Below are 23,919 nucleotides of genomic sequence, written 5' to 3' on the forward strand. Positions count from 1 at the left end.
CCATTTCATTTCTGCTTAAACCCAGATGAATATTTATATAACCCATCATTATCACTATAGTCTAGCATCTTCATATTCGTTTAACTTCATCATTGTATATTATCATAATCATATCATCAACATGAATCATAATCATCATCATTTTAATCCTAGCATCATCATCACTATAACATCGATCATACCCACAAACTTTTCATCTAATCTTCAACTATGATCAATACCATACTCGCCAATATCATTTTTATCATAATATTGTTATCATCGCTTCACTATAACTTATTATTTATAACATCATTATCGAATCCATTTATCAATTTCGTAAATCCTAAGATAATCATTTATCTAATCATCATTCTTCTATTATCATTATTTGACTTCATTTCTCTCTTAACTATGTACAGCAAGAAGTCAGTCTACCACAAGCCCAATAAACAAATTGAATCATGGCCCAATAGGAAACTGAATAATATTTCGGCCCAACTGAAATTTCAACAAATTTTACGGCCCACTAGAAGGTATCTGCCCAGGTTAATCAAAATCAGTCCAACAGATGGTTCGGCCTAATTGAGAAACAGGTTTAAATGTCCCAGGTTTAATACGTTTAGAATATGTGACAAGAACAAAAGAAAATAAAAATCGCTATCTGAAATCCCTTTACAGCACAACTTATCATCATCAAAGGTCATTCTCCATTATCTTAATCAATCATAAAGATCACCGATAGATTCACAATGCTTTTTATAAATAAAAAATATTTAACGGTTCCACCACCATCATTAGTGTTTACCTCATGACTTGTTCAAACCAAGAAAGGAAAAGGAGAAACAGAAAATCGAGGCCATCATGATCTTACTTTAAAAAAAATAATATCCACCCTTGAATTCCAATACTGATCGCCTTTACTTGCAACTAGTTCCACTAGGACCATGGTTAATTAAAGTAGTGTATTATAATACTTAATACCTCCCCACCACTTGACAAAATTCCTAAACCCATCGATATTGTAAAAGAGACGAAGAGAGTGTAGGTTATTAACGTGAAGGTGTGTATCATCTGCTGTACACACGAATGAAAAAAAATAAACAGAAAAATGTACGCACAGCGGTAGTATGAGGTACTCGATCAACAAAAAAAAAAGGCTGCAACAGTGGTGGTTTCATCTTGGTTTTGTGATTGCAGTGGTAGTGGTGACTGAAGATGGCGACAGGGTGGTACAGTAGAAGTAACTCATGGGAGATGGTAGCGGTTTGTTTGTGATCCCGTTCGAAAACAGAAATAATAGTAGTAATCAAACATATAGTAATATTCTTGATGATCTTAATGGTGGTTGTTTCAAAGAGAGTGAGAGATATAGCTATAGAGATCGAACGTGTTTATTCAACTGTTCCATCTTCGATTTTAATGAGTCTTGTGGTGTTTGAAGGTTGACAGAACGTTAAATCAAAAGCAGAAAAATTGGAATTTGAAAATGATGTTAAACAGAATTTGGAATGTTTCGGTTTAACTTCATCAATTAGAAGCAGTAACTATCAATCAGATACAGTTTGATACTGATGTTAAACGAATTAGAGACACAATATAAAAACAACTACAGTTTGATTAATATGCAAAACAGATTTTGGACTCTACTTCTTATCTTTTCTGTATTTATCATGTTATATATATATATATATATATATATATATATATATATATATATATATATATATATATATATATATATATATATATATATATATATCATTCTGCGTTCTGTAAGTCGACACCAGGATCTCAATTATATTCGTACTTATATATCTGAATATATATATATATATATATATATATATATATATATCCAGCTTTTATATTTATTTATATATCTATACTAATTTTATATAGTTGCATTTATATAATTGTAGTTATATTTATCTGCTCATACATATATATTTTATGAACTTTTATAATATTAATATTATAACTTTATTAATAATTATAATAAGGATGCTAATAATAATACTAATTACAATAATATAAGTAATAATAATATAACAATTCATATTTATATCCATTTTCATAATAATTTTAATAATACTAATGTATATGTTAATATTGAAAGTAATAATAATATTACTATAACAATTATAGTTTAATTTATAATTAAATTTATTATATCAAACATTAACATTACATATTATTAATTATATGATATATATATACTAATAATATTAATAATAATTCTTAATGACAATACTTAATAATGATAATTCTTAATTCAACTGATTAAATTTTATTATTTCCAATTATTATATTTATTTGTATTTATTTATATATACACCTGTACATATTTATTTACAAATAATTGTTCGTGAATCGTCGGGAATATTCAAAGGGTAATTGATTATATGAACATAGATTTTAAAACTTTCGAAACTCAACATTACAGATTTTGCTTATCGTGTCGGGAAACATATAAAGATTAAAGTTTAAATTTGATCGAAAATTCCCGGGTTATCACAACATATACAGTAATAAACAGTTAAGCAGTATATTGTGCCGATAGTTTATATCCCAAATGACTATATCGTGTCAATTGCTAAACAGCTAACGTATAAAAGTGTTCCTAAAAATCCCAAATTTTTAGATTAAATATATTTATTTATTTCACTCATTACCTGTTTGAAACCTGATCAAAAAGATCCGTCTAAAATTCATTTTAAGTTCCAAGTAATATATACGGAGTATTAAAACTTAGCTCGAGGTATTTAAATATATTTTTAGCAAACTTAGAATTGATAATACTTAATTATGTACCAACGTTTAATTTCAACTTCTCACAAATTCGGGTTTAAACTTGTTTAGTATTGATCATAAAAATTGAGCTGTCATTCGAGCTTGATCCCAACTCAAAATTAAATATTTTTAAAATTAATCAAATATATTCTAAATATATTTTTAATAAAGCTAAAATTTATATAACTCGTTTTATTATATCATAAGTCGTTTACATATTAAATTTTATTAATTAAATCTTATATCACAATATTATATATATATTTATATTTTTATATATATATATATTTATATTTATTTTTATATGCTTATTTATATCTAAATACAAGTAGTCGTTCGTGAATCGTCGGAAATAGTCGAAGGGTAATTGCATATATGAAGCAGTTCAAATTTTTTGAGACTCAACCTAACAGATTTCTCTTATCGTGTCAAGAATATTACATCGTATTGAAAGTTTGGTTTAAAATTAGTCAAAATTTTCCGGGTCGTGACATGTTAATACCGAAATTATCATTACTTCGGAAAGGACATAAAATTGAGAAACACCCTAAAACACTTGAATTCATTTAAAATGGAATAAAGGAGAATAAAAAGGCAAAGAAAGAAACTAAGTGTGGGGAGAATGTACCAAGTTATTCAATTAAAAAAAACTATCTATCACATGTTTCTGTAAAGTTATTGCAGGTGCTTTTGTTTTGGACTAAATTGACTGTTTTACCCACAATATTATAATAAAGATAAAAGAAAAGATGGATCTACACGATGAATCAATTCTATCATTAAATGGAAGTAAAGTCTTCCGAAAAAGACACGCGCTTCTTGATTTAGTCAAGAAATTGTCGTCCAGACCAGCTGTAGGTTGACGAAAAATCTAGAAAAGTCATCTCTAAAATCAGCAGGAAATCCACCGACCTCGGCATCAAACAGGGTCGCCAAGTGGTCTGACTTATCCTAACCATGAGAGGATCCGTCTCGTAAAATGGGGAGGGCGCCGTGCAAATTAGCTTGATAAGACTAATGAATCAGATCCCCAGAAAGGATAATCTCCTTAAAGATTAAAAATCAGCTTTTAAGACTGATATTACTCAATCCTAGAGATTGACCTTAAAGATTGAGAATTACAAACTCATGGAATTCAATGATATCTAAACTCGAGCTTGAACGAGAAAATATTTTGATCAAAATTTCAAACCGATTTGTTTTCTGAAAACCTATTTTCAATGCGTTCATTACCATTGAACGTAAAATCCTAGGAATTCACCTGGAATTCATTAGGTCACCTGAACCAAATCGGGTGTCAACCGTAAGAACGGTGGTTGCATAGCATGGTCAAAGACAGGACCTTGTGCCAGACCGAAAAACTATAGAGTGAGCTTTACTATTGCTCCTACCAAGGATAGTAATTGCATCCGACACGTTTTAGACCATGAACAAAAGCATGTCAGGGGACATTGCCTTAACAGTTTCTTGTTAATCGCTTTCCTTTACAACCGGACGGTAGTTTGCCGAAAGGTAATATACGGGACAAGTATACTGGACGTGTTGCTTTTCCAATACAAGGTTAGCAAGTGGGTGACACAAAACCATAAGTTTTGAGCTAAAATTTTCAAATCTGAAACCCACAAAAACATTTTGCAAACACCGGTGAAGGGGTATTCCGGAAAACTTATCTAGGGTAAAAGCTAGAATGAATTTTCAAAAGATCAAATGTTTTCATAAAGATCCAATTTCCTTAAGGATCTAAATTTTTATAGTCATGTGGGACTGTAAACCACATCGTTACTATCATTGTTTATACCACCGTATCAAAATCACTAATGTATAAAGTGTGAAGAATAAAGAAGTGATTCGTGTGATTTAATTTCAAGTTATGTATTGCTTGAGGACAAGCAACGTTCAAGTGTGGGGATATTTGATAGTGCTCCAAATGAACATATATTTAGTAGCAATATCCTCCCAATATGTAAATTATTTAGTTGTAATTGTCCTATTTTAAGTTGTAATCGTTTATATTAAATAAGTGCGAAGACAAAAGGCGAAAACGACGATTTGAAGACGCAAATGACCAAAAAGCTCAAATGTACAAGATACAATCCAAGTGGTTCAATTTATTGATGAGAAACGTCTAAAAATGACAAAAGTACAAGTTGCGGAACGCAAAGTACAAGATATTAAATTATACGAAAGGACGTTCAAAAATCCGAAACCGGGACCTGAGCCAACTATCAACGCCCGACGCAACGGACCAAAAATTACAAGTCTACTATGCACAAGAATATAATATATTATTTAAATAATTATATAAATTATTTATATATTTTATATTATATAAAATAGTGTCGGCAGACTAAAAAACAAATGAATGTGAGCTGGTGCCAGACACCATGCGATCGCATGGCCAGAAGGCACATATCCCATGCGATCGCATGGCCCGAAAAAGTTGGTCAGGTTCTATAAATAGCCAGCTTATTCGGCGAGTTTTAAACATAATAATAATAATACTCCTCTAATAATAATAAATATATGTATATATATTATAGTATAGGGTAGTTTTATATTAGATTAGTTTGGGTTATGTAAAGGTTATTTTACGGGTTTTAAAGTCGAAGCTCTGTCCGTGTAACGCTACGCGATAAATAATCAATGTAAGCTATGTTCTCCTTTTTAAATTGATGTCTCGTACTTAAGTTATTATTATGCTTATTTAAGACGAAGTAATCATGATGTTGGACTAAAAATAATTAAAATTGGGTAATTGGGCTTTTTACCATAATTGAGGTTTGGACAAAAGAACGACATTTGTGAAAATTAGACTATGGACTATTAATGGGCTTTATATTTGTTTAACTAAATGATAGTTTGTTAATTTTAATATAATGATTTAAAATTGGACATACCTATAAATAACCATATACACTCGATCGGACACGATGGGCGGGATATTTATATGTACGAATAATCTTTCATTTAACCGGACACGGGAATGGATTAATAGTCTATGGAATTATTAAAACAGGGGTGAAATTATGTACAAGGACACTTGGCATAATTGATAACAAAGTATTAAAACCTTGGATTACATGCAGTCGATATCCTGGTGTAATTATTAAACAAAGTATTAAGACCTTGTTACAGTTTAAGTCCCCAATTAGTTGGAATATTTGACTTCGGATATAAGGATAATTTGACGAGGACACTCGCATTTTTTATTTATGACTGATGGACTGTTATGGACAAAAACCAGACGGACATATTAAATAATCCAGGACAAAAAACAATTAGCCCATGGGAATAAACTAAAATCAACACGTCAAACATCATGATTACGGAAGCTTAAATAAGCATAATTCCTTTATTTTCATATTTAATTGCACTTTTAATTATTGCACTTTCATTTATTGTCATTGTATTTAATTGCACTTTTAATTATCGCACTTTTTAATTATCGCAATTTTATTTCATCGCATTTTTATTTATTGCAATTTCATTATCGTTATTTATTTTACACTTTAAATTAAGTCTTTTATTTAATATTTTACATTAGGTTTTAACTGCGACTAAAGTTTTAAAATCGACAAACCGGTCATTAAACGGTAAACCTCCCTTTTATATATTATTATATATAATTATATATATTTTGTACAAATATAGTTAATTAAAATATAGTGTGAAATAAGCCAGCTCCCTGTGAAACGAACCGGACTTACTAAAAACTATACTACTCTACGATTAGGTACACTGCCTATAGTGTTGTAGCAAGGTATAGGTATATCCCATCTGTAAATAAATAATAAATATCTTGTATAAAATTGTAACGTATTTAATAGTTTTTCCTAGTAAAATATAAGCTATTTCATATACACCTCGCATAACATCAGATACAAACGCTTGAAGACATGCTACGAGCATGTGTTATTGATTTCGAAAACAGTTGGGATCGACATCTACCGTTAGCAGAATTTTCCTACAACAACAGCTACCATTCAAGCATTGAGATGGCGCCATTTGAAGCACTTTATGGTAGAAAGTGCAGGTCTCCAATTTGCTGGAGTGAAGTGGGGAATAGACAGATTACGGGTCCGGAGATAATACAAGAAACTACCGAGAAGATCATCCAAATTCAACAACGGTTGAAAACCGCCCAAAGTCGACAAAAGAGCTAAGCCGACATTAAAAGAAAAGATATAGAATTTGAAATTGGAGAGATGGTCATGCTTAAGGTTGCACCTTGGAAAGGCGTTGTTCGATTTGGTAAACGAGGTAAATTAAATCCAAGGTATATTGGACCATTCAAGATTATTGATCGTGTCGGACCAGTAGCTTACCGACTTGAGTTACCTCAACAACTCGCGGCTGTACATAACACTTTCCACGTCTCGAATTTGAAGAAATGTTTTGCTAAAGAAGATCTCACTATTCCGTTGGACGAAATCCAAATCAATGAAAAACTTCAATTCATTGAAGAACCCGTTGAAATAATGGATCGTGAGGTTAAGAGACTTAAACAAAACAAGATACCGATTGTTAAGGTTCGATGGAATGCTCGTAGAGGACCCGAGTTCACCTGGGAACGAGAAGATCAGATGAAGAAGAAGTACCCGCACTTATTTCCAGAAGATGAGCCAACACCTACAATCGCTTAAAATTTCGGGACAAAATTTATTTAACGGGTAGGTACTGTAGTGACCCGAACTTTTCCGAACCTTTCTATGATTATATGTTTAATGAAAACTATACTTACATGATTAAATGTTTCCAACATGTTAAGCAATCAAACTTGTTAAGACTTGGTTAATTGAAACGGAAATTTTGTAAACGTCTGATTACCCAGTTTGACCAATGATTCACGAACGCTATAAGTTGTATATGACATGATGATACATAAATAAATAAATATATATGTTTAACATGATATAATGATCATCAAGTATCTCATTAAAAATAGTAACAATAAGTTATATACTTAAAAAGGAGACTATTGACGTATGAAACTCGAAACGATACATATAACGATTATCGTTATAACCACGTCTTACTAAATATATATGAAGCATATTAATACATTGTTATATTATATATAACATGATAATATGATAATTAAATATATCATTAAGTGTATTAACAATGAACTACATAAGTAAAAACAAGACTACTAACTTAAGGATTTCGAAACGAGACATATATGTAACGATTATCGTTGTAACGACATTTAAATGTATATATCATATTAAGATATATTAATATATCATAATATCATGATAATATAATAATTTAAAATCTCATTTGATATTATAAACTTTGGGTTAACAACATTTAACAAGATCGTTAACCTAAAGGTCTCAAAACAACACTTACATGTAACGACTAACGATGACTTAACGACTCAGTTAAAATGTATATACATGTAGTGTTTTAATATGTATTCATACACTTTTGAAAGACTTCAAGACACTTATCAAAATACTTCTACTTAACAAAAATGCTTACAATTACATCCTCGTTCAGTTTCATCAACAATTCTACTCGTATGCACCCGTATTCGTACTCGTACAATACACAGCTTTTAGTTGTATGTACTATTAGTATATACACTCCAATGATCAGCTCTTAGCAGCCCATGTGAGTCACCTAACACATGTGGGAACCATCATTTGACAACTAGCATGAAATACCTCATAAAATTACAAAAATATGAGTAATCATTCATGACTTATTTACATGAAAACAAAATTACATATCCTTTATATCTAATCCATACACCAACGACCAAAAACACCTACAAACACTTTCATTCTTCAATTTTTTTCATCTAATTGATCTCTCTCAAGTTCTAACTTCAAGTTCTAAGTGTTCTTCATAAATTCTACAAGTTCTAGTTACATAAAATCAAGAATACTTTCAAGTTTGCTAGCTCACTTCCAATCTTGTAAGGTGATCATCCAACCTCAAGAAATCTTTGTTTCTTACAGTAGGTTATCATTCTAATACAAGGTAATAATCATATTCAAACTTTGGTTCAATTTCTATAACTATAACAATCTTATTTCAAGTGATGATCTTACTTGAACTTGTTTTCGTGTCATGATTCTGCTTCAAGAACTTCGAGCCATTCAAGGATCCGTTGAAGCTAGATCCATTTTTCTCTTTTCCAGTAGGTTTATCCAAGGAACTTAAGGTAGTAATGATGTTCATAACATCATTCGATTCATACATAAAAAGCTATCATATTCGAAGTGGTAAACTAGTAATCACTAGAACATAGTTTAGTTAATTCTAAACTTGTTCGCAAATAAAGTTAATCCTTCTAACTACACTTTTAAAATCAACTATACACATTATCTATATCTATATGATATGCTAACTTAATGATTTAAAACCCGAAAACACGATAAACACCATAAAACTGGATTTACGCCGTCGTAGTTACAACCGGGGGCTGTTTTGGTTTGGATAATTAAAAACTATGAAAAACTTTGATTTAAAAGCTATACTTCTGGAAAAATGATTTTTCTTATGAACATGAAACCATATCCAAAAATCATGGTGAAACTCAAAGTGAAAGTATGTTTTTTAAAACAGTCATCAAGATGTCGTTCTTTCGACGGAAATGACTACCTCTTTCAAAAACGACTTGTAACTTGTATTTCCGACTATAAACCTATACCTTTTCTGTTTAGTTTCATAAATTCAAGTTCAATACGAAACCATAAATCACTTAAAACGGATTAGAAACGAAGAAATGGCGAGCAAAACAAAATTGGTAAAAACTACTCATTTTAGCTACGTGAAAATTGGTAACAAATCTATTCCAACCATAACTTAATCAACTTGTATTGTATATTATGTAATCTTGAGATACCATAGACACGTATACAATGTTTCGACCTATCATGTCGACACATCTATATATATTTTGGAACAACCATAGACACTCTATATGTGAATGTTGGAGTTAGCTATACAGGGTTGAGGTTGATTCCAAAATATATATAGTTTGAGTTGTGATCAATACTGAGATATGTATACACTGGGTCGTGGATTGATTCAAGATAATATATATATCGATTTATTTATGTACATCTAACTGTGGACAACTAGTTGTAGGTTACTAACGAGGACAGCTGACTTAATAAACTTAAAACATCAAAATGTATTAAAAGTGTTGTAAATATATTTTGAACATACTTTGATATATATGTACATATTTGTTATAGGTTCGTGAATCGACCAGTGGCCAAGTCTTACTTCCCGACGAAGTAAAAAATCTGTGAAAGTGAGTTATAGTCCCACTTTTAAAATCTAATATTTTTGGGATGAGAATACATGCAGGTTTTATAAATGATTTACAAAATAGACACAAGTACGTGAAACTACATTCTATGGTTGAATTATTGAAATCGAATATGCCCCTTTTTATTAAGTCTGGTAATCTAAGAATTAGGGAACAGACACCCTAACTGACGCGAATCCTAAAGATAGATCTATTGGGCCCAACAAACCCCATCCAAAGTACCGGATGCTTTAGTACTTCGAAATTTATATCATATCCGAAGAGTGTCCCGGAATGATGGGGATATTCTTAAATATGCATCTTGTTAATGTCGGTTACCAGGTGTTCACCATATGAATGATTTTTATCTCTATGTATGGGATGTGTATTGAAATATGAAATCTTGTGGTCTATTATTATGATTTGATAATATATAGGTTAAACCTATAACTCACCAACATTTTTGTTGACGTTTTAAGCATGTTTATTCTCAGGTGATTTGGAGCTTCCGCTGTCGCATACTTAAATAAGGACGACATTTGGAGTCCATGCTTGTATGATATTGTGTAAAAACTGCATTCAAGAAACTTATTTCGTTGTAACATATTTGTATTGTAAACCATTATGTAATGGTCGCGTGTAAACAGGATATTTTAGATTATCATTATTTGATAATCTACGTAAAGCTTTTTAAACCTTTATTGATGAAATAAAGGTTATGATTTGTTTTAAAATGAATGCAGTATTTGAAAAACGTCTCATATAGAGGTCAAAACCTCGCAACGAAATCAATTAATACGGAACGTTTTTAATCAATAAGAACGGGACATTTCAGTAAGAGCATTTGGTGTTTGTGAATTCTTCAAAGGGACGCAAGGGTTCATAAGTAACGGCTTATCGAGGAGCTAGTGTTTTATCCGGACACTCCACCGGGTTTGGGGTATCATAGTGAAGAAAAGTCTCAATTCGTAGAATTGAGGAGTGGATTAAGGTGGATTAGTTAACATCCACCCGAACCACTATAAATCCTTGTGTTTGTGCACTTACATTCTTTACATACTTGCATTAACAAACACAAACGCTTCCACACTTAAAACTTATGTTTTGATCGTTAAAGATTTCGAAAAAGTTTTAAGAAACCACTAAGTAACTATTCACCCCCTCTAGTTACTTACAATTGGTATCAGAGCGGTTGCTCTAATCTTTGCTCAAAAACGTTTTTTCATGTCGAAAAACTATTTTGTGCAAAAACCCGAGTCAAAGATCTTGGAACCAAGCTCTACTTGTTTGGAGAACGCAAAAGAGATTCCTGGTGAATCGATTTAGTAATTCATGTGCATTTATGTTCAAACTGTTCTGAATTATTAAACATCCATAATCGCGGGTAAAAAGTCTAGATGAACATACTTCTTTAAACTGATATTCTACCTATCTAAAAACCTTTTATTAATATAAAACAACCAAAAATAATGTTTTTAAACTGAATTGTTACTAATTTGGCTAATCGTTAAATAGCCACAACAATTATCCGTACTTTCCTTTATTTCGTTTGGTTTAGTTGATTTCATTTAGTTATATTATCTTAAATTGTGTTAAACTGTCATAGGAATGACAACGTGATTTTACCATCATATATACTACTACACGATCGGGTACACTGCCCGTGAGTGTGTAATCTTTAACGGTAATCTTGTTAATAAATAATAGACGCGATTTACACATCAAGTTTTTGGTGCCACTGTCGGGGATAGTTGTGTCAATTTAAGATTATTTACTAGCTTGTGATTATTTGAGTCTTGTGTGCTTTTATTTTTAGTTTGTGATTCGTTTTTGGTTACTTTTATTTTTTTATTTAGTTTAGTGTCGGTGCTCGTAATTATTTGTTAGCCGTGTTTCGCAGATTACAGGTGGTCTATGCCAAGTACCCATTCTTCTGGTTCTCCGTTGCGTTTACCTTATCCTGAACCGGAGAGAATTTGATGGAGGTGAATATTGAACAAGCGGATACAGTGGATTCTTCATCTTCTTCTAGTCAAATTATCCCATTGGATAGTGAAGTTGAAACAATTATTCCTCGAACACCTGAAGTACCTAGAATGAGTGATCAAACTCAAAGTATGGCTGCCAAGATGAAGGCCGCCCGAGTTGGCCAAGGCAATTCCATCACTCAACCGACAGTGACAGCAGAATTTGAGATAAAGGGACCGATCCTTCAAATGAATAACAGTAAGTGTCAATTTGGATGTAAGTCGAGTGAGGATGCTAATGAGCATATTCGAGTTTTTAAGAGAATCTACGGTTTGTTTAGGATCAAGGATGTGCTTGATGAGGTAGTTTATTTGAAGCTTTTCCCGTGGACGCTAACGGGAGAGGCAAGTGCATGGTTAGATGGGTTACCCGAGGGAACGATTGACATTTGGGATGTATTGGTTGAAAATTTTTAGGGTAAGTACTTTCCAGCTTCAAAAGCTACTAGGTTTCAACATGATATCTCCCAGTTTCATAGGAAGCCTATGGAAACTTTATATGATGCGTGGTGTAGATTTAGTAGAATGTCGAGTGGGTGTCCACAGCACAGGCTTGACACCTTCCATAAGGTTCAGATTTTCTACGAGGGATGTGATGTTGCCACCCGTGTTAGTATTGACCAAGCTGCAGGAGCTTCTTTGATGGATAAGACTAAACAAGAGGCCTATGAGATTATTGAGAAACAGGCCGAGTACTCACATGAATGGCATCAGGATAACAATTTGACTCGTTCATCTTCTACGGTCGCAAGCGCCGGTGTTTTCGACGATTTTGGATTGATTAGTGCAAAGTTGGATGGTCTCTCACGGAATATGGAAAAGATTAATAAGGAGATACATGCTATTAAGGTAGGATGTGAGTATTGTGAGGGTCCGCATTTGGGTAAAGATTGTGATGCTGGTTTGACTATGGCTTAAAAGGAGCAAGTGGCTTATGTTACTCAACAAAATAATAACCAATTTCAAGGAAGAGCCAAATTCAATCGAAACTTCAACAATCCGTATAACCCGCAAAGTCAAGGTCAGATTGCTAATTTCGAGAGTTCTAGTAGTGGTTTTCAACAACGTGCCCTGGGATTTTATCAAAAGCCCCAAGTTGAAGAAAAAAATAGGGTTTGGAAGCAATGATGGAGACGTTGGTGACATCCCAAACTCAACTCATAGCGACTCAGAATCAAAGAGACGAAAAAAAGGATCAACTTTTTCGTAACCAACAAGCAGCTATTCAGAATCTAGAGACACAAGTGGGTAACCTTCCTAATATGTTGAACGAAAGGAAATAGGGTGAGTTGCCGAGCAACACGAAGGTTATCCCGAGGAGCGATCATTTAAACATGGTTATTTCAACTTTAGGTGAAGACTCGGACAGTGCGATGGTGTTTATTAGGGTGAAGGAGGTTAGAGATGAGCCACCACTCGAGGTGAAGCATGAGAAGCGAGTGGTTCCGCCTTAAAGACCACCGATTCCCTTCCCGAGAAAGGGGGTCGACTACGAGTACGTGGAAAGACCTTCTAATGTTAACAATACTTGTTTTGTTAGTTCTTTTTCAAGTGACTCCGGGATGCAGAAAGAGATGAGAAGGAAGCGAGGAAGGCAAAGAGAAAGGAAATCACTACTATAAATAGTGATAGTCAGCCACAATGCTTGAGTTTTATTAATGGTAAATCACTACTATAAATAGCTACAACGAAATAACAGAAGGAAAATAAAGATGCCACTCTCCCAAAAGTATCAGATCATGGCAAATAATACGGACTACTAATTCAACATAAACAAACGGCTATAAATCCTAAAGAATCGAATATTTAAAACCAAATAGTGCACACATTCAACTTGCATCACTTAGCAAGATACTAACATCGGACGAGCATTTCAAATACCACCTACTAACGCCGTACACTAAATAAATACCTAACTATCCACTATCCTACTAAAATGGTGGCATACATGATACATGATTGACTGAATGAAATAAGTTCCAATGCTCCAACCTTTTTATTTAAAACCCAACGTGCAAATGCCTAATGAAAATGTGCTAAGACTCTTCAATACTTCACTAGGCCAAACCCTCATGCCTACTAACATGGCCAAATTAGTCAAGCAAACAAGCAGGAATCATGTCAGATACAGCTTCGTTATATTGCTATCATTATAAGTTAAAACTATTATTGCCTTGCATCTAATAACATAGGAGTGAATAACCTAAGATCCTAAACATCGTTTGCCAGATATAACTCTCTAAGAAAGCGGGCTAATGAAACTGGTAACCCAAAGTACTTGGGGCCAATCAACTGTTAAACAAATTGATGATAGAATCTACAAATTGTTGAAAGACCTAATCAGAGGCTTAATGGCATGAAACATTCTGGCGAAGACAAAATAGCTAAAAGAAAAGTTAGAACCACGAAAAGTCAAAGATGGATTGATTTTAAACAAAAAAGAGTAGCACTTTAAAAAGGGTCATAAATGCATGATAAACATTAGTTCAAAAAACATGATGGAAAAATGTTTGTCATCAACAATGCTAAGATCATCCTTTCATTTAAGATTCGCAACTTCAACTGCTCTGGTTCAAATCAACGATACTGTAAAATATACACACGGAAAAAGAAGATGAGATAATCAAACAAATGCATACTGACAAATATATAGAAGGAACCACTGAGATATATTTATTTTCAAAAAAACATCAAACAAGTTAAAAGGTAAAATATGCTAAAATTAACTAGAGCAGAATGCCAAGTGTGTTTGTGTATGTGTACAGTAGTTAAAATAAGTAGTAGTATAAGCGTATTATTATAAAACAGATCTTTTTTTACTATATATAGTAGTGTAACAATGATCACTGATATAGGGAAGTGAACTAACCTTGATGAACCCAATCTCCTTTGCATTGCTGTGGAAGCATTGCCTGCAGCACATAAGCCCGTACTTTCGGATCAACCCGTGAGAGTTACCACATACACGGCTGATAATACATAACAGAAACAATAAAACAAATCATTAATTAATCTCATTAGTGATCAATAACCGAAAACATAACAAAGAGGAATCGTTATGTCATATAAACATTATTATCCACAAAAGATAATCGTTCCGGAATACACTAATACAAACAACTATTATCAACTCAAAAGCCAAGTGAAAAAAACTAGCAATACTCGAGTCAACAAGTAATATCTTGTAAACTATTGTTCGATTTGTATTCATATAAACCAAAAGGCAGAAAAACAAATGAACAACCATTTGCATCCATTGTAACCTTACAGGTTTTAGTCAATAACTTAGTAATTACTACTATGTGTTTCAAGTAAGGTCTGGGGTGTTTATAAGTGCATATTTGAACAGGATTATAGCATAATCTGAAAGGCAAAAATCCATTACAAGGTTTTTTAGGATTACATATTTTTAGCTTATTTCATAGCAAGAAAAATGCTGTTTTAAACAATTGAAAGCACCAAAAATGATTATTTTTTCTTGGACTATAAACTCTTTAATGTATGGTTTCAAAAACATCCCAACGTAAATATACATTAACATAGATTATACCATTGTATAACTACAAATAGTGATTAAATATAAACAAGGAAGCTAGCAAATGTAGATTCAATTAACACAAATACACTAATTAGACCAGTTAACAAAAAAAACTAAAGAATTAAACTACTATCTAATTGACACGTCATCCAGTTTAGTTGGAGACTAGTCGGACCTTGTTGGTACTAATTGAACAAGTCGGCAGTAATTCAGAGCAGTTAGACACCAATTTTGACTGTTCTGACCGACTTTTACAAATTTAAACGACTAAATCCGAGTTTTAATTGATTTTAAGTCGTTGAGACGATAAGAATCTGAGTAAACAACAGCTATATATAATATATAAACATGAATAAAATGAAGCGATTAAAGAATAACTAAATAATGAAATCGATGACTAACCAGGTCCGAGAACCAGGTCCGTAAGTTTTAGGATGCGAGTTCCAGACGTTGGAGTGACCCATTTTTGTTGCTTCTTACTTGTGTGTTCACCAACGGAGGCGATAAGCTCTGGAACGAGATGCGATTAACTTCAAAACCCTAGAATTGAGAACAGACACCCTCTTTCTTTATATATTCGTTTTAAAAACCAAGGCCCAGTATTATATGATGTCAAATAAACCCATTAACCATCAGTTTGGGCCTAACAGATCAGCCAGCCCAATATAATCGAAAAGGTAAAAATGGTAGTACGTTAAAACTAAAAAGTATGCTGATCTTTCAAAAAGTTAGGGCTCTTGATAACACTTCTTTTGTCGAGTAAAATAATTTCAGAAGTCGTCGTTGTAAATGATTAAAGAATATAATTTAATGATGAGGTCAATTTTACTTTAGTTTTGATTAAATTCTAACTTTGTTGGCCAGTCTTAATCGAAATAGGATCGCATTTTTTTTCTTGAAAAGCAATATATTGAATTAACCACACAAGTGTACAATACAGAAAGCCACCATGCTAACTTCCACAAGGCCTAGACCCCTGGACACGAGTTATACATCTCTATATCTAGTTGCACAGAATGCAACTTACATATATATTTCTACATCTAGATACCAGAAAGGAAATACATAATAACACGAAAATTATAAACAGTATTACGATATATTGAAGTAATGCCTTGGGATCGCATTTTACTTTAGCTTAAAATTAAAAGTGCGGTCAATTTTCACTCTAGCTTAACATCGAGTATAATCGTGTATACTCGACTCTGCCCAATTTTACTGTTGTTTAACGAATGTGAATTAAAGGGTTGGATACTTTTTATTTTTTTCCCTTTTTAATTCATTGGAAAAATAATATATGAACTACTAGTAACATGGTATTGTTACTCTAAAATCGTGTATACTAAACTCTAAAATCGTAGCTCTTTAACTAGTGTGTTGTATTGTTTACGGGCGGAGACTCAACAAGAAGTGTGTTGTATTGTTTACAGACGGAGACTCAAAAAGAATCGCTAGTTTGAGAGTTCCCGACTTCAATATATTGATGAAGATAGCAATAAATTTTTATTGGTAAAAACTAAATAGTTTTTCATTTTTTATCAATATTAAATACCCTTCAGCTCGATAATCTCGTGAATGAAGATGCTAGAGATTCACAATATGATAGACAATATGATATTGACTAGACATTGACAAAGTGCTCCCAACAGTTGCATAACATTAATTAACACTATATTGCCTATACAATGACATTACATTAACATTATTGTTAAGAATGCTCTAATAACATAAATTTTTAATACTCAATAAGTAAACTAAAAGACGTGAAGTTTAATCAATGCTTAACTCTACGGATTTATTTTATTATTGTATGTCTTTTTGAACATCAGTTTGGTATCATCCGGGGGACTAAACTCTACACGTTCATCTCCCGTATTTGCATAACCCGTCCACAACTACTGCTCTTGAGGAAACCCGGACAAATCCGAGGACATGGCCGGTGAAAACCCCCTCCCCGCTGCCTCCCGCACTAAGCAAAAGGCGACTTGAGTGGATAGTTCAGGTCAGGAATAAAATTGGGTGCAATGTTGCAGCCCAGCGGAGTCGAACTCCTGACTTCTCGTTAAGAGAGGCAGATTACTACTAATTGAGCTACAACTCATATTTATTTTATTACTGTATTGACTGATTGAAATAAATAAACTATAAATGATAAATGATGAAAAATTCAAAATTACTATGGAGTACTAAAGTAATATTTATGGATAAACCAAGCTAAATGTAATAGGTTTTTTCTATTTGGGCTATTCGGAAAGGCAAGTAATCTCACATACTCTAATGAACGCAGTCTAACAACCATACTTTCTGGCTGTTTCTAACACATTTATGGCCAAAATTAAATATTCATACTAAATATGATTCGAACCTAAAACTTTTTATAAGAAATTCAGGACTTTAATGACTAGTGAGTTATGTGGTGATGGTTTGTGGAAAAAAAAAAACCAAGTTCTTTATGGAAAAACCAAGTTAATAATTCAATTGTTGTAAATTTAGTAGTTAAATATGGATGGTAATTAGTCAAATATGGATAGTAAAATTTGTACTATATATATGTGCATAATGTAAGTTACAAAAACACACATATACATTAAATACATCACACCTCTTCAACCTCTTTCTCTCCTATATCTTCTACAACACATCTCTCTTTTATTGGTTCTTTCAATTTGAATATATTGAACCAGGCCACTAAAGGTAGTTATAAGCCTACTGAAATATAACACGTTATCAGCACGAAGTGCTCCGTATAATCAAGGTTTATCTAAGCAAGCACACGTCACTAATCAAGGTAAAAAATTATCTAACTTTTATTAACTTCACTAACATTTATATTTATGTTATTTAAGTTATATATGGTCGGTTATACCGCCTGAATTATATTTCTGTAATCTAACTTTTATTAACTTCACTAACATTTATATTTATGTTATTTAAGTTATATATGGTCGGTTATACCGCCTGAATTATATTTTCTGTAATCTAACTCTTATTAACTTCACTAACATTTATATTTATGTTAATAAGACCTCATGATTGTACGCAACACGTCATTTGACAACACGGTACTTTATGTACGCAACACGTCATTTGACAACACGGTACCATGGGTCGAGATTAATTCCGATCAATACGAATACGATGGGGTCTTTATATGTTATCTAACATTTATGATTACTTATGCAATTAATCATTATTTATTTCATGCATACTAATATTTATTCTTAAAAGTAAATCTTAAAAGTTAAAATAAGAAAAAATAATTTGTATTTTTATTAAAAGTAAATCTTAAAAGTTAAAATAAGAAAAAGTAGTTTGTATTTTTATTAAAAGTAAATCTTAAAAGTTAAAATAAGAAAAAGTAGTTTGTATTTTTATTAAAAGTAAATCTTAAAAGTTAAAATAAGAAAAAGTAGTTTGTATTTTTATTAAAAGTAAATCTTAAAAGTTAAAATAAGAAAAAAAAATCTTGTCCTTTATATTACTCATACGCGTTTTGATATAGTGACTTTATTCGTTAACGTCAACTAACGACGTTACAACGGTCATATATACATAACGGTTATTAACGTCAACTGACGACGTTACAACAACTATATTTTTCAAATATAAAATAAACATCTCCGTTTTCACATTTTCACAAATCAATCTTCATTTTTTAGATTACTACTCTCAAAAAGTTTTTGTAAAAATGATTCACACAAGGATGATTTTTCCTATTGTATTGGTCATATTAACTATCATCATTGTTGCTAATATACCACCGGGTGAACCTATATTCTATCCTGCCCTTGTGGTTTTATTATTTGTAATCATACCATTATTCTGTTGTTTGCTACTTATGAATTTAAAATGATTCTAATTTCATTTTATTATTTGTCTATGAATAGAAGTTGATTATGATTATGATTTATGTTATTCATCTTTTTGATAATAGAAAATATCGAATTTGAAAAGGCTTAAATTTGCTCATTTAGAACAAGTGGGAACAACTACTTAACATGGGTTATGAATGTAGAAAAACATCTCGAATCAAACGGTATTTTAGAAACCCTGAATGAAAATAACAATTATTCCGAACAAGAGAAAGCAATAGTAAGTATTTTTCTTAGCAAACATATTGACGAGTCCTTAGAATCTACATATTATATGATCGAAAATCCAAGTGTATTATGGAAAATACTCAAAGATAGATACAATATTAATTATCAAAAAAAAAAATAATAATAATAATAACGGTGATCCATGAAAGAATAAAATTAAAGATATTAGTATACGCTCTTATAAGAATTCCGGAGATTCTTATTAATGATCTGGTAACGTGGATCATCAGTCTAGTATTTCTTGAATACATGAACATCTTGTTTAGCTCTACAAATAAGTCCCAAAAGAAAAGAAAACGAGAGTGGATCTGTTGACAAATCTTGATTAAATTAACCCTGAGCTACCTTGAGACTTGAATGATTTGAATTTTCTAAGATGTCTAGTTTTTTTTATGTATCACTCATAAATAAATGGTTTTAGACCATAACGCATATGTTTTATTAAGTGTTATCTTTTATGTACTTCAGATTATAACTTGTTTGCAGGTAATATAATTTGATTATCTTGCTGAAATATAACTCATTATTTGCTTATCTTATTTGAAGTTTTAGTATGAATCCTGCTGAAATACAACATCAATTAAATGGTAAAGACCTATGTATTGCAGATAGTAGTAACATACACACTATGATCAAATCTAAGAAATATTTCATTGATTTAAATCAAATGAAGGAATTATAAATACTATATCAACTCTTGCAAACTTGATATAAGGAACAAAAAAGGCAAAATTTCATATTATCAAATGGTACGAATTTTTTGGTAAACAATGTCTTGTTTTCTCCCAAATCAAAGAGAAATTTGTTAAGTTTCTCTGATATATATCATAATGGATATGATTATCAATCAATGATAATCGAAAATGAGAAATATCTATGTAGCACCGAAAAGCGCATATGATGAAAAGCTCAGCGCATATAATTAAAAGCGCATATAATGAAAAGTGCATATGACGAAAAGCGCAACACATATGATTAAAAGCGCATATGGTGAAAATGATATATGATGAAAAGCACATATGGTGATTAATGAAAATCACATATGGTGATTAATGAAAAGCACATATAGTGATTAATGAAAAGCACATATAGTGATTAACGAAAAACACATATGGTGATTAATGAAAAGCACATATGGCGATTAATGAAAAGCACATTGAGAAATAATCACCAATGTTTCTTGAAAGAATTCAAGGGTATATATATGGACCAATTCATCCATAATGTAGATCATTTTTCTAATAGACGCATCTAACGCATGGTCTCATGTTTGTGTGTTATCAAGCCGTAATATGGCATTTGCAAAGTTTCTTGCACAAATTATTAAATTAAGAACACATTATTCTGATTACACCATTAAAAGGATGAGACTTGATAATGCTAGTGAGTTAACATCTCAAGCTTTTAATGATTATTATATGTCTACAAGGATTGTTGTTGAACATCCAGTTGCTCATGTGCATACACAAAATTGATTTAGCTGAATCAATAGATAAACGCTTACAGCTAATAACTAGACAATTAGAAATGAGTACAAAACTCTCAATATTTATATGGGGACATGTAAATTTACATGATGTGACATTAATTCGCATTAAATCAAGTGCAAGTTATAAATATTCTCCATTACCAACTTAATTTTGGTGGAGATCGAATATTTTCCATCTTAGAACATTTGGTTGTGCAGTGTATTTTTAATTGAACTATCACAACAAATGGTTCCTCAAAGAAGGATTGAAATATATGTTAGATATGAAACATCTTCAATCATAAGATATATTGAACCCATGACGGGTGATGTTTTTACAGCAAGTTTTGTCGATTGTCACTTTAATGAAACATTGTTCCCTATATTAGGGGGAGAAATGAAATATAAATAAAATGATGTTTCATGGTGTGAACATCAATTAAGGAATATTGATCATCGCACAAAAGAATGCGAAAAGAAAGTTCAAATATAATGCATATGCAAGAACTTGCAAATTAATTACTTTATGCATTTAAAGATACAAAAAATAAGTGACTAAATCATATATACCAGCAGTAAATGCTTCAGCTAGAATTGAAATTACAAAAGCTGGCAATAATGTCACTTATAAGTCTTTGCTACGGCAGAAACGTGGGAGACCAATTGGTTCCAAAGATAAAAATGCTCGAAAAAGAAAATCAGCTGATAATGAGGTAAAAGAAAGTGTTCAAGAAGAACCACAAATCAATACTCCTTCTGCAGAGGATATTGATAAATGTAAATACATAAATTGCAATAAATTATGCAATATTATGAAACTGAAATGAAATGAAAAATCTTGATGAGATATTTTCATATAATGTTACAATGACATCATGAATAAAGATGATAATCTGGAACCAAAATCTGTCATTGAATATCAAAATAGACGTGATTGAACTCAACGAAAAGGAGCAATACGAGCTGAATTAGAATCGCTCAATAAAAGAAAAGTTTTTGGATAAATCGTTATCACTTTTAAAGATGTGAAACAATGGGATACAAATGAATTTTTATCCGAAAAGAAATGTGCAAATGAAGTTACAAGACAAAACTTGACTTGTAACTCAAGATTTCCCACAAAGACCAGAAATGAATTAGGAGAAAAACTTATCCTCCTATAATGAATACAATTACTTATTAGATACTTAATCAACCTGGTAGTTATTTAAATGCATCTCATGGATGTTGTTACTACTTATCTGTATGGATCACTTAATAGTGATATATATATATATGAATATACCTGAAGGGTTAAGGTATCATAAGCATCTAATGCAAAACCCAAGGGAATATATTCCATTAAATCACAAAGATTTCTAAATGGCTTTATACAATCGGGACGTATGTGGTATAATCGATTAAATTACTACTTGATAAGAAAAGGGTATACATATAAACTTATTTGCACGTGTGTTTTATAAAAACAATGTTCGGATATGTGATCATAGCTGTTTATATCAATTATCTTAAATAAAGAAATCTATGAAGCCATTCAACTTCTAAAGAAAGATTTTAAAATAAAATAAAAATCAAGTATTACGTTGATTTACATATTGAGCATATAACTAATGACTTACTTATACATCAAACAACTTATACCGAAAAGATTTTAAAATATTTTAATATAGACAAGACAAAAACCATTAAGTACTCATATGGTTGTTAGATCTTAATATTGATACTAATCCATTTCATCCTCTAGAAGATCATGAAGATCTTCTTGGTTCAGAAGTTTCATATTTTAGTGCAATTGGGGCTCTTATGTATCTTACAAATTATACAAGATCTGATATTTCTTTTGCAGTTAATTTGTTGACAAGGTTCAGCTCAGCCCCTACCAAAAGACATTGGAATGGGATCAAACAAATAGTTTGATACCTTCGGGGAACTACTGATTTATAATTATTTTATTCTAACAACTCGAAACAAGATTTGTTTGGTTATACAGATGCAGATTATTTATCTGATCTACATAAAGTTAAATCTCAAACTGGATATGTATTCCTAAATGGAGGCACCGCAATATCATGACGTTCTCAAAACAAACACTTGTTGCAACATCATCAAATCATGCCGAAGTGATTGCATTACATGAAGCTACTCGGGAATGATTTTAGTTAAGATCAATGATACAAATCATTATTGATTCTTGTGGACTAGAACGCTATAAAAGCCCAACAACTATCTATGAAGATAATACAGCTTACATAGTACAAATGAAAGAAGAGTATCAAAAATGACAGAACAAAACATAAATGCTGACGAGGCGCTAAAGCTATAAACGGTCTTAACGGTCATAAGTTTGATGGAAAAGAATGGTATATTGGTAAGGCTCAGAAAAAGACTGAAAGGGAATAGGAATTGAAACAACAGTTTGAGCAAACCATGAAGGAGACTGTAGACAAATCACAAGGGTCAAACTTGTACATAAAAGATTTAGATGATACAGTTTCAGATGAAAACCTCAGATTCTTCTCATATACTCAAGATCTCGTAAAAGACAACCAGATTAAAATGAGATACGTTCAATCAACAACTCTGCTGATCTTTATACCAAAGCACTGTCAATCGCTGTTTTCAAAACATACGTTCACAATATTGGCATGGGACAAGTTCAAAAGATGTGACGACTCAGCGTTGTCTACTTGAGGGGGAGTCAACTCTATGCTGCACTCTTTTTCCCTTAGCTAAAGTTTTATCCC

The 23,919-nt window shown here is 31.7% G+C and overlaps 1 protein-coding gene across 1 annotated transcript; it reads right to left on the minus strand.

Moving 5' to 3' along the window:
- Positions 1 to 14,479: 14,479 nt before the first annotated feature.
- LOC139867437 (small ribosomal subunit protein uS14z/uS14y/uS14x) lies at positions 14,480 to 16,149 on the minus strand. Its single transcript, XM_071855800.1, has 3 exons — positions 16,010 to 16,149; positions 14,939 to 15,038; positions 14,480 to 14,655 (listed from the first exon to the last, which is right to left on the minus strand). Exons 1-3 carry the CDS (start codon positions 16,069 to 16,071, stop codon positions 14,647 to 14,649), a joined length of 171 nt encoding a protein of 56 aa, XP_071711901.1. The 5' UTR covers positions 16,072 to 16,149; the 3' UTR covers positions 14,480 to 14,646.
- Between the last annotated feature and the right edge of the window lie 7,770 nt (positions 16,150 to 23,919).

The sequence above is a fragment of the Rutidosis leptorrhynchoides genome, chromosome 9, assembly GCF_046630445.1.
Source record: "Rutidosis leptorrhynchoides isolate AG116_Rl617_1_P2 chromosome 9, CSIRO_AGI_Rlap_v1, whole genome shotgun sequence".
NCBI lineage: Eukaryota > Viridiplantae > Streptophyta > Magnoliopsida > Asterales > Asteraceae > Rutidosis > Rutidosis leptorrhynchoides.